The sequence below is a fragment of the Phascolarctos cinereus genome, unplaced genomic scaffold (assembly GCF_003287225.1).
Source record: "Phascolarctos cinereus isolate Bilbo 61053 unplaced genomic scaffold, phaCin_HiC Scaffold_8;HRSCAF=390, whole genome shotgun sequence".
NCBI lineage: Eukaryota > Metazoa > Chordata > Mammalia > Diprotodontia > Phascolarctidae > Phascolarctos > Phascolarctos cinereus.
In genome coordinates this window covers 2,719,393-2,729,801 of record NW_027556291.1, presented here as the reverse complement: position 1 = coordinate 2,729,801, position 10,409 = coordinate 2,719,393, and the positions used below count along the sequence as shown (strand labels likewise).

The following is a 10,409-nucleotide window of genomic DNA, read 5'->3' as shown; positions in this document are numbered from 1 at the left end:
TCTGCCATGGTTGGTACAGTGTCTGGTACTAATTGACTGACTCTCACCTTTCCTACTTTCTCACTCATGCTCTGGCTTCATTTCCCCTCGAATTCAGCCTTGACCCCTCTGTCTACTCCTTTAATGTTTCCTGATCTGAAAATCCTCACCCTGGGTAACCCCCCCTTATCTGATTTCTCTGTTCCTGCTCCAGTGCTGCGGGGTGTTCCAGGAAAGAGTCACGAAGTGCAATTTCTTTCACCCACTGCAAACTTATGGTGCCTCATCTCAGCTGGACCCCTGCTACCTCTTGACAGTCCTTCTGCTTTATACTTATCAATTTCTATCTCATTCCCCACAACTGTTCCTACCCTTTTTCTTCAGCCCCCAACTCCATCCTTTACCCCTGCCCTTACTTACCAAAGATGACTTAGTCTTCATTGAGAAAAGTCTGACAGGAACTTCCTAATCTCCTCTCATTTCTTCCTCAAATCATACCATTCCCCATTCATTCCTCCTTCCCTCTAGTTACAAGGATGTGATATCCCAGCGCCTCATTAAAACGAATCTTTCTGCTTGAGCCCTGAATTTCGTTGCCTTCTGCCTCCTCTAGGACTTTGCTCCAGCAGTTAGACCTTCTCTTTTATGTATTTTTTAATCTTTTCTTCAGTCCTGGCTCCTTCCCATATGTCTACAGACATGCACAAGTCTCCCCAGTCTTAAAAAAAAGTGCCTTTTTTTTTGTCCTTCTGCCCCATTCAGCTACCACCTCACCTCTCTCTCTCCCTTAACTGACAAACAAGAGAAAAGAAAAGAAAAGAAAAGAAAAAAGAAAAGGTGTCATCAGTTTTGTACACACAACCGGACATAGATTTTCACCCCTCCCCCCATTAATCTACTAAACTGACTCCAAGAGAAATGTGTGTATAGACGCTTCTAATCTGAATTCAGTCATTAGTGTTCAGTCCTCATGTCCTTTTATATCTCCACTGCTTTGACTAGTCTGGATCACCCTCTCCCACTACATACTGAATCCTTTCATGGCTTCCAAGAGAATACTCAGTTTGGATTCTTCTCCTTCCCCGACTGAGCCTTCTCCATCTCTTTCACATCCTCTTCCTGACCCATTAAGATGGATATTTCCCAAGCCTTTGTCCAGGCTCTTCCTTTCTCTGCATTCTTTCCATTGATAATCTCAATCATTTCCATAGTGATGCAAATGATTCCCAAATCATCACCTCCAGCCTTGCCAGCTCTTCCGAGCTCCAGTCTTGCAGCTCCAATTGCCTAAAGGACCTCTCCATTTGGCTGACTTTTCTACTAGCCCCTCCATGTCCAAACCCCATCCTCACTGAGGGTGTTGCTGACTGCAAAGGGAACATGAGAGAGAGAGGCTGGTTGCCTAGAAAGGACTAAGGGAAAAGAAGAAACCCCAGGGAGGGGACAAAACTGGGCTGCTTGGGGATTTCTTCCTAAGGTGGAAGGACAACAGGAGTTGACAGGTTGTAGGAGTTAATAGACCTTCCCGACTGCTGATGCATGCCATAATCCCTCTAGGACCTGGAAAACTATAATTATAGCTAGCATTCATATAGAACCTACTATGTGCCGAGCACTGTGCTAAGTACTTCTAACAAACATTATCTCAGCTGATCCTCACAACAACCCTTTAAGGTAGGTGCTATCATTACCTCCATTTTACAGTTGAGGAAAAAGAGGCTGAGGTTAAGTGACTTACTCAGAGTCACACAGCTAGGAAGTGTTGCAGGTTTTCCTAACTCCATACCCAGTGCTCTAGCCACTGCGCCATCAGCTGGCACGAGAAAACCATGAGAAAACCATGTCTTATGGTGTTACTCTTCCTTCCTGACAAGTCTTTTCTTTATGCTGTGCCCTATGCCTAGAGTGTCTCATCCCTCCCCTCTTTACCTGCTCTATCCCTACACATTATGTAAAACCTTACTCAAATGCGACTTCCTACGTGGAGCTTCCCCTGAACAGCTGACTTCCCTAGACCTTGAATAGCTCTTTGATCTCAATCAAGTGTTCATTAATGTATTTCTCATGGATAATGGAATATCATAGTTAGCTGTGTATGTCTTATCTCGCTGCTAGACACTAAGCTCTCGTACCTTCCGGATCCATTTTAGCTTGTGGCAGGCCTAGCACTGAGCTCTGACACAATAGGTACTTAGCTGGTCTTGAAACTGAATTTGAATCACTTTCGACTCCGTGGCTGGTTATCTGTGTACTTGATAAAACTCCCTTTTATAAAGCAGAGGGCTAGGTCTGGGACTGGGTCCCAGTTCTTCCTTCAGTCACCAGTGCCTAGCAAAGGGCCTTGCACCAAGCAGATAATTAATAAATGTTTGTTGAATTGAATAGCAACGACGTGAGCATTTGGAGGAGAAAATGGGACCGGATAGATGGAGAGTATGGGCAGGGAGGACTCCCAAGTTGAGGAAGGAGCCAACAGTCAGTATTCCCTATGCTTCCAGTGTGTTGCCCAGGAAGCCTTGGGGGTTGGGGGTGGGGATGGTCAGAGGGAGGGGGAAGGGCAGTTGGCAGGGAGTCTAGAATGCTGGGACAAGAAATTAAAATGCAGTCTGTCCCTGGGAGAACATTCAGATGGCCTTGGCTAAAGTGGGTGGGACAGGACAAACCAGGTAGGAGGCTATTATTGATAGAATCCAATAGATAGATAGACTAGGACGAGGACTTGGGAAATGGAAAGAACCATACGAGATGGCTATTTATCTGGATCTGGGATGTCAAAAAGAAGTTCCAATAATAAGAACCTAGGGTAAGGCGAGCTGAGAGCACGTATGGCCAGTGGGTAGAACCTGAGACTTGGAATTCACAGCCGGGGTTCCAAGCTGGCCTCAAAGTCAGGTCAAGTGGATTGACCACTCTCTGCAAAGTGAGAGAAAATATGGCGCAGTGAGGCCGACCTTGGAATCAGAGAGGCTCGGGTTGAATTCCGAATCGTCTCAGCCCTTCTAGTAGGGAGGGGGACCAAAGGCGTCGGCACTTCTTGTGACCCCCGAGCCGCTTTCTAAAACTCAGAATTCCGGCCCTGTACATCTGTTTTGGTGGAGAGTTTCCCACCTGGAATTCCCCATACCAGTGGCATCCCAGATCTGTAGTAAAAACAATGTGGAAGGCTCCGTGCTGCATTAGGCGTCGGTAAAATGAAACGGTTCTTGGCCTCAAGGGGTGTCCATTCTGCTGGGGAATAAATACCGTTTGTGGCCAGATTAAGAAATCCCAAATAAATGCCCACAAGCTTGCTGTGAGGGCCCGGGGACGAGGACTGGCTGGAGACACGGCCCCTGCACCCCGCAGACTGTGTTTCCTCTCTTGTAAATGGAGAGAAGCCTACCGGTCCTCCCCAACTCACTGGATGGGGACACCAGCTTCTAGATTCGCAAGTGGAAAGGAGGGAAGCAGGGACCAGGGAGCCCCGCCCACCCAACCCCAGCCACACTTGGATGGAGGAGGGAGTTGAAGCCAGGTCTCCAAATCTTGTGTTCGGGGGAATGCTACCCTTTGTTCTTTCATCACTGTCACTGCTTTGAAGTGGCTGCCGGAGTGGACAAAGTTGGGGGGGGGGGAGACTGGAGATTTTTCTTTGGGAGAAAGTCGTCTCCTTCAGTTTCCTCCCTGAAAGTCTCCTTCAGTAACTAGTCCTACTTAGACCCTTCTCCCATGGAGGAGGCCAAAGCTAGTCCCTGGTCCAAGGGTGCCCTAGAGAAGGCTTGTTGGGGAGGGGGCTGGGGGCTAAAGGACAGTGACAGGGGAGGGGAGAGGTCAGGACCCGAAGGCATCAAGTCCAGTCCCCACCCCTCATTTAACTGAAGCCCAGAAAGGGTGAAGTACTTGCCCAAAGGCACATACAGCTGGCGGTGGTGGGATTAGAACTCTGGGCCGGTGGCTGGTGAGTCCAAGTTCTGCGTGTCCCTGGCACTGCCCCTTGTGGCCTGTGCGCTGGAAAGGGCTGGGGGCCAAGGGCCCCCTGACACGTGATGTAGCCATGTTGTGGCGGGAGCGGAGGGGGGGCGCGGTGTTGAAGGGTGTCTCTTTCACTTGAGGCTGCGTTTCTGTCCAAGGGAGGGACTGGCCAGGCCTGGCCTGTCCTATGGGGCTCGGGGGCAGCCCACCGAGTCCCAGAACCATCGAGAGCCTCCCCAGCTCCGCGAACCAGACAGTGACGAAACGGCGGAAGATTGTGTGCCGCCGCCAGCGCGCCCCCCGCACCCCCCCCAAGCCCGGCCCAGCCCGGCCCCCCTCTGCCCAGCCAGCCGGCTGGCCTTGGAGAGTGGGCAGCAGCCTCCGGCTCCGGCCCCAGCCCCGGCCCCCTCGGTCTCCTCCACAGGAACGCAGCAGGTTTGGCCAGCCTGGGGGCTGGGGCTGGGCCGGGCTGGGCTGGGGTGGGGAGGGGGGGGAATCCCATGACGCGGCCGGCCCCGCCCCCCGGCCCTATATAAAGGGGTACTTGGCGCGCTCTGACCCCAAGCAGCTGGTCCATAGCAGTAAGCAGTAGCAGCCGGGAGGCAGTGGCAGCGGAGGAGTTGGCCACAGGAGCAGGGGGCACCTGAAGCCAAGCCAAGCCAACTCAACCCAACCCAACCCTACCCAGCGATCGAGTGAGTGAGCCAGCTTCATCCCCTCCCAGCGAGAGCCCATTTCCCCCCCCCCCCCCGGCTCTTTGGTAAGTGTGCTGGGAGGGTCTAGTCGGGTGGGATGGGGTGGGATGCCCTGCCCTGCCTGCCCAGGTTTCCCTTGTAGTCCGGATATGCTGTGCTGTGGCACCTGGCGGGCCAGGACCTGTTGCTGGCTGGCTAGAGCCCCTACTCCCTTTGCTCGCCCCTGCGTTGGGCAGCTCTGGTTTCGCCCCTGGTCTTGAGGCTTAATGTCCAAGCCCCACCTTCTCTCCCATTCCCTGACCTCCCTATGTAGGCTGATGAGGAGGCTGCTGGCTGCGGTGGGGGGAGTGGTCCAGGGTCTAGACCATCTCCCCACCTCGAGGTCTGGCAACTCTCAGCCCGTCCCGAGATGGGGAGGAGAGGCTGTTTTTGTTCACTTCTTGGCTTTGCCACCTTCCCTTCCCTTTACACTCAGTTTGGGGCCACGCCCATTGAACCCTAGTGAGTGTGGGGAGGGGCTGGGAGCTTATCATCTTGCCCTCCAGGTGGAAGAAGAGCCCCTTGGAGGCAAGGGTGTTGGCCTCTGCTAATCCAGTCACCAAAGCTGAAGGTGAGAATTGAGGGGAAGGGATAGAGACTCTGGAGGACTGTGGAGACTTGGAGGACTGTGAGGTCAGCCATTCTAAGGTGCCAAATGAAGACCCTCTCTCCCCCTCAAGTTAGGGAGAGAGAGTCCCCTTCTTCTCCCCCCCCCCCCCCCCCCCCGCCCCCCAGTCTCCAGTCTGAGAACAGTCAAGTTTTTATGTCTGGGAGGAGAAGAAAAGGGGAGGGGAGGGCAGGGCAGGGGAGAGAGGGGAGGGGAGAAAAGAGGAGGGGATGGAAGGGGAGGGAGGGGAGGGGAAATTTCCTGGTCTTTGACCTGTTGGTGTGGATGGAGCCTCGGGCTGGGAGTGTTAAGCCAGTTCTTCTCCTGGCTTCTACAGCCAGCTCCAGGGCACAGACTCCTGGCCCAGACAGGCCCTGGCATCTTTCCTGCACTGGAGGGGGAGGGGTGGGACTCTCTTCCACTCAGGTGGGTGATCTGTTGCCTCCATTTAAGTCTTACACCTGCAGACTAGTTCCTTTGTGAAGGGCAACTGCAATTCTCCCATCTTTAGGCCTTCAAGTAGTCCTCCCTCTATCTTCTTCTTTCACCAGACTCTAGTAACCCGGAGGGTAAGATGCTTCGCCAGGCCCTGAGGCGCTTTGGGCAGAAGCTCGTTCGGAGAAGGGCCCTGGAGCAGGGCTTGGGGGAGAGCCGCTTTGCTAGATGCCTGAGCACCCTGGATCTGGTGGCTCTCGGTGTGGGCAGCACGTTGGGTGCAGGTGTCTATGTATTGGCTGGTGAAGTGGCTAAGGACAAAGCCGGCCCAGCCATTGTAATCTGCTTTCTTGTGGCTGCCATGGCCTCTGTGCTGGCTGGGCTCTGCTATGCCGAGTTTGGGGCCCGAGTCCCCCGGACTGGTTCAGCTTACCTTTACAGTTATGTCACTGTGGGGGAGCTCTGGGCTTTCACCACTGGCTGGAACCTCATCCTTTCCTATGTCATCGGTGAGTTGGTAGAGATTCTGGAGATGAGAGGTAGGGAGGGGAATCAGGGGCCATGCATGGGCTTTATGGAGCCAAGGTCCAGAGGCTATCGAGGGATTGGAAAGCTGTATGGCCTTCATCCCCATTCACGGCTGTCATTACCCAGAATGGAGCTGGCAGTAGATGTTTGGAATGAGACACAGCTGCATGCCCCACAAGTGGAGGAGGGAGCTAGGGAAGAAAATGCTAAGGGGGTCATACCAAAGTCCTGCTTCTGCCTCAGTCCCTCCTATTCCTTTTCCCCCTCAGGTACTGCCAGCGTGGCTAGGGCCTGGAGCTCTGCCTTTGACAATCTGATTGGGAACCACATTTCATTGGCCCTCCGGGGTAGTGTCTCTCTGCATGTGCCCCCGGTCTTGGCGGAATACCCAGACTTCTTTGCTCTTGGCCTTGTACTGCTGCTCACTGGTGAGGGAGAGGGGTGGGCACAGAAGAGATCTACTGAAAGTAAGGGAACTGTCACAGGCCTGGAGACTGAGCTGAACTGATGTTTCCCCACCCTCTCGCAGGGCTGCTGGCACTGGGGGCCAGTGAGTCAGCATTGGTGACCAAGGTGTTCACAGGTGTGAACCTGCTAGTCCTGGGCTTCATTATTATTACTGGTTTCATCAAGGGTAATATCCGCAACTGGCAGCTCACCCAGAAAGACCATCAAGAGGCTGGCTCTGGACCTAGTGCCAATCACAGGTGAAGTGTGCAGGGACCTTGGGCTAGGGTGGGCACCTTAGAGGGGACAGCACAGTCTAGTGGGAGAGACCTGCCAGCTTCCGATCCCCTGTGGCTGATCTACAGTGTGTGGATCGTTAACCCCTCTGAGCCTCAGAGCCCAAGTGAGTAAATGTGTGAAGCCTAAGTGAGATAATGGAGATGAGCCTGTTTGCTCTTTAATCACATGTTAGCCATTGTTGCTACTACTACTGCTGCTGCTGCTGCTGCTGCTCCTGGGGTTTTCTCAATCACCCTTAGCCCAAGCTTATAGAACTCTGATGATGGTGAATAGATAGGACTGAGATTTTGGATTGAGCTTCAGGATCCTAATCGCCCATCACCCAACAGATTAGGCTGAGGTGGCAGAGTGCTGGAGGGAGCCCCTTTCTTTTCCCTGGCTCATTTACCTCCTCACCCTTTCTCCATTTCAGCATCGGAAGTTTGGGTTCTGGGGGCTTTGTGCCGTTTGGTATAGATGGTATCCTCCGAGGGGCAGCCACCTGTTTCTATGCATTTGTCGGTTTTGACTGCATTGCCACTACTGGTAACATGCCATTCTTTACCATTTGGGGCCTGGGCAGGGCTTGTACTGATGTTAGAGGGAGTGGGAGGAGGTGGAAGGGTCTTAATAGTTCTCAGTTAAGCTTCTATCAGGGCTAGGGGAAGGCCACCTTTTCCCTGAGCCCGGACCCTCTGATCTCCCAGGGGAGGAGGCAAGAGACCCTCAGCACTCCATCCCTGTGGGCATCGTAGTATCACTGCTGGTCTGCTTTGTGGCATATTTCGGTGTCTCTGCTGCGCTTACTCTCATGATGCCATATTACCTGCTGCTACCGGAGAGCCCCTTGCCAGAGGCCTTTCATTACGTGGGATGGGCGCCTGCCCGATACCTTGTGGCTGTTGGCTCCCTTTGTGCCCTCTCTACCAGGTCAGTGCTAACTGTGTTCTTTGTATCAGTCCAAGCCTTGGGAATAACATTCAGCCAGTTATAGCCCTTGCAGAGCTATGAGAGAGAGGGAGAGAGCCCTACCCTAGAGAGGCTTGGGAGGGGACAGTCCAGTTCTTTCCCCATGCTCTACGTTCCTTCAGGGTCCTTCTGACTCCCTCCTATTTCCCTACCAGCCTCCTGGGCTCCATGTTCCCCATGCCTCGAGTGATCTATGCCATGGCAGAGGACGGCCTTCTGTTTCGGGCCTTTGCTCGAGTCCATTCCCGGACACGCACCCCCCTTGTGGCCACGATTGTCTCAGGCATCACTGCAGGTGCAGATCCCTCCTTCCCTTCCTCCCCTTCCGTCCCTCTTCTGAGCCGGCTTCACAGACTCCCTAGATGCTCCGATACCTTCCACTCCCACAGCTGTGGAGGTCTGCCAACGCTTCACACTCTCTTTTCCTCCTTTTCCCCACTCCTAGCCCTGATGGCGTTTCTTTTTGAGCTCACTGACCTCGTGGACCTCATGTCAATTGGGACACTGCTTGCCTACTCCCTGGTGGCCATTTGTGTTCTCATCCTCAGGTGGGCCCCCCCTCCATTTTGGGGTCTTCTTCTCTCATCCTGACCCAGCAGGAGGAAATCCGTGTTCTTCCCAATGCTGTTACAGGCCAAGCCAAGGCTTTGCTATGTGGGGGTGGGGGAGGGTGAGGGGTGTGTGTGTGTGTGTGTGTGTGTGCGCGTGCGCACACGCGCGCATGTGTGCATGTCTGTGCATGTGTGAGACACAGAGGAAATCCCAAATACTGGGGAGATGGGGAGGAGAGAAGAGTAGATAGGAGCTGCTGCTAGCCAGTAGGCTTCCTCCTGCCTCCAGGTATCAGCCTGATGAAGTAATGCAGCCAAAGGTGGGTCAGGCTGTGGAACTGCAGTGGCCACAAGAGGATAAAGAGGAGCCAGAGCCTGAGAATGAGCTCCTGACCCTTGGGAACCTACTTTGCCCATCCCACTCTACACCCACCCAGCTCTCTGGCCATATTGTCTATGCAGCTGTCTCGATTCTTGGTGAGCAATGGAGTGGGGAGCAGGGAGACTAGTGTGGGGTGTCTGAGGACCAGGGGACAGAACCCAGGGGTGACAGCTCCAGAGAGGGGCGGCTTTGGGCCTGGGATGCCACCTGCTTCAGTCTGATTTCTTCTCCCTCTCTCACCCCTGTAGCTGTGGTGATAACCAGCCTGTGCTTGGTGCTGGCCCAGTGGTCAGAGCAGCTGATGGCTGGGAACCCTGCCTGGGTTACTGTGAGTGCCCTGCTCCTGGTGCTAGTCATTGTAACCACTGTTATCGTTTGGAGGCAGCCCCAGAACCTGACTCATCTCCATTTCAAGGTAAGAGACTTCTGAGGGTTCCATTTCCCACCTGCCTGGGGAGAAGAGCCCTAACCTCCCCAGGGATCCCCAGCAGGGAGGAACCACAGTGTGCCCATGGGAGCATCCCTCTTCCACCTTGGATTTCTATTTTGAACAAACCTTGCTTTTCTCCCTGGCACCCTCAGTGGTCATGATAGCACTTGGCCTGGGCACATTTATGTCTCTTATTCTGCTCTCCCTTCAGGTGCCCGCACTGCCTCTCCTCCCACTGCTGAGCATCTTTGTGAATGTTTATCTCATGATGCAGATGAAGGCTGGCACCTGGGCCCGATTTGGGGTCTGGATGATGGTTGGTAAGTATCCGTCCATGGAGAGAGGGAAGGCAGTGCCTTTGGAGGACTTGACCTCTAAGTTTTCTTCATGTTCCTCTTAGGGAGAGAATGGCTGTTCTTCCACCTCACAGCCACCCTTCCCTCTCCCCCCTCCCCTTCAGGGTTTGCCATCTACTTCACCTATGGGATCCGGAACAGCCTGGAGGGTCAGAATGACCCAGTGCCCCCGCCTCCAATCACGCCCAAAACTCCTGAAGTCAGCAGCCCTAGTGCTCCTTCTGTCTGACTCCAGTGGCCTGGAGATGCTATCAGTGCAACACTGGAGATTGCCTCTGTCTTTGTGTTTTTGCTCACAGGGGACTTGGGCTGCTATTGGGCCAGGTGGGTCACAAGGCCTGGGGATGTCTCTTGTTGGGTCCCTGGAAGGGTAAGGGGTGGGGTTCTTATACAGAACTGTATTTATTGTGATTGAAGGACTGACTTTTGCTGTTTCTTGTCTGACCTTTTTTACTGTCTTGTCTACTTTGTGAGCTTTTTGAATTAAACAGAGGAAAATAAGAGCAGGAACTGTGTGTCCTCTTCTCTGGGGTCTCCCCCTCCCCTTTTTTCTTACCTCTCAGGTTGCCTGGTGCCTGGAACTCAGTTCTCTCCAAACCAGGGAGGGGATCAGTTGTCCTTAGATGTGGGCAACTTGGTGTGGGGATTCTAGATGGTCTAAGAACAAGGGCAAATAGTGTGAGAAAGAAATACCTTTCCGGCAGAAGCACGAAGGGCCAGGTCCTTGGGGCCTTTGCCCATTGAAGGGGAGGGAGGAGAGG

General features: G+C 53.6%; 1 protein-coding gene across 2 annotated transcripts; it reads left to right on the top strand.

The window, feature by feature from the left end:
* The first annotated feature begins 4,436 nt into the window (after positions 1-4,436).
* On the top strand, positions 4,437-10,154 carry SLC7A3 (solute carrier family 7 member 3). 2 transcript variants are annotated; one of them, XM_020976639.2, is made up of 13 exons: positions 4,437-4,625; positions 5,171-5,235; positions 5,823-6,215; positions 6,504-6,662; positions 6,764-6,941; positions 7,394-7,506; positions 7,668-7,890; positions 8,085-8,224; positions 8,375-8,477; positions 8,770-8,957; positions 9,111-9,277; positions 9,504-9,612; positions 9,753-10,154. In XM_020976639.2, exons 3-13 carry the CDS (start codon positions 5,846-5,848, stop codon positions 9,875-9,877), a joined length of 1,875 nt encoding a protein of 624 aa, XP_020832298.1. In that variant the 5' UTR covers positions 4,437-4,625; positions 5,171-5,235; positions 5,823-5,845; the 3' UTR covers positions 9,878-10,154. The 2 variants fall into 2 exon arrangements, with proteins under 2 accessions (XP_020832298.1, XP_078003929.1); XM_078147803.1 differs by lacking the exon at positions 4,437-4,625 and having other exon boundaries at positions 4,757-5,235.
* The last annotated feature ends 255 nt before the right edge of the window (positions 10,155-10,409 follow it).

Excerpts from the sequence above, each read along its gene's own strand:
- SLC7A3 (XM_020976639.2), top strand. The coding sequence starts at position 5,846 with ATGCTTCGCCAGGCCCTGAGGCGCTTTGGGCAGAAGCTCGTTCGGAGA. Across the intron at positions 6,663-6,763 it reads CCTTGTACTGCTGCTCACTG|GGCTGCTGGCACTGGGGGCC; the intron begins GTGAGGGAGAGG and ends ACCCTCTCGCAG. Across the intron at positions 7,891-8,084 it reads CTTTGTGCCCTCTCTACCAG|CCTCCTGGGCTCCATGTTCC; the intron begins GTCAGTGCTAAC and ends TTTCCCTACCAG.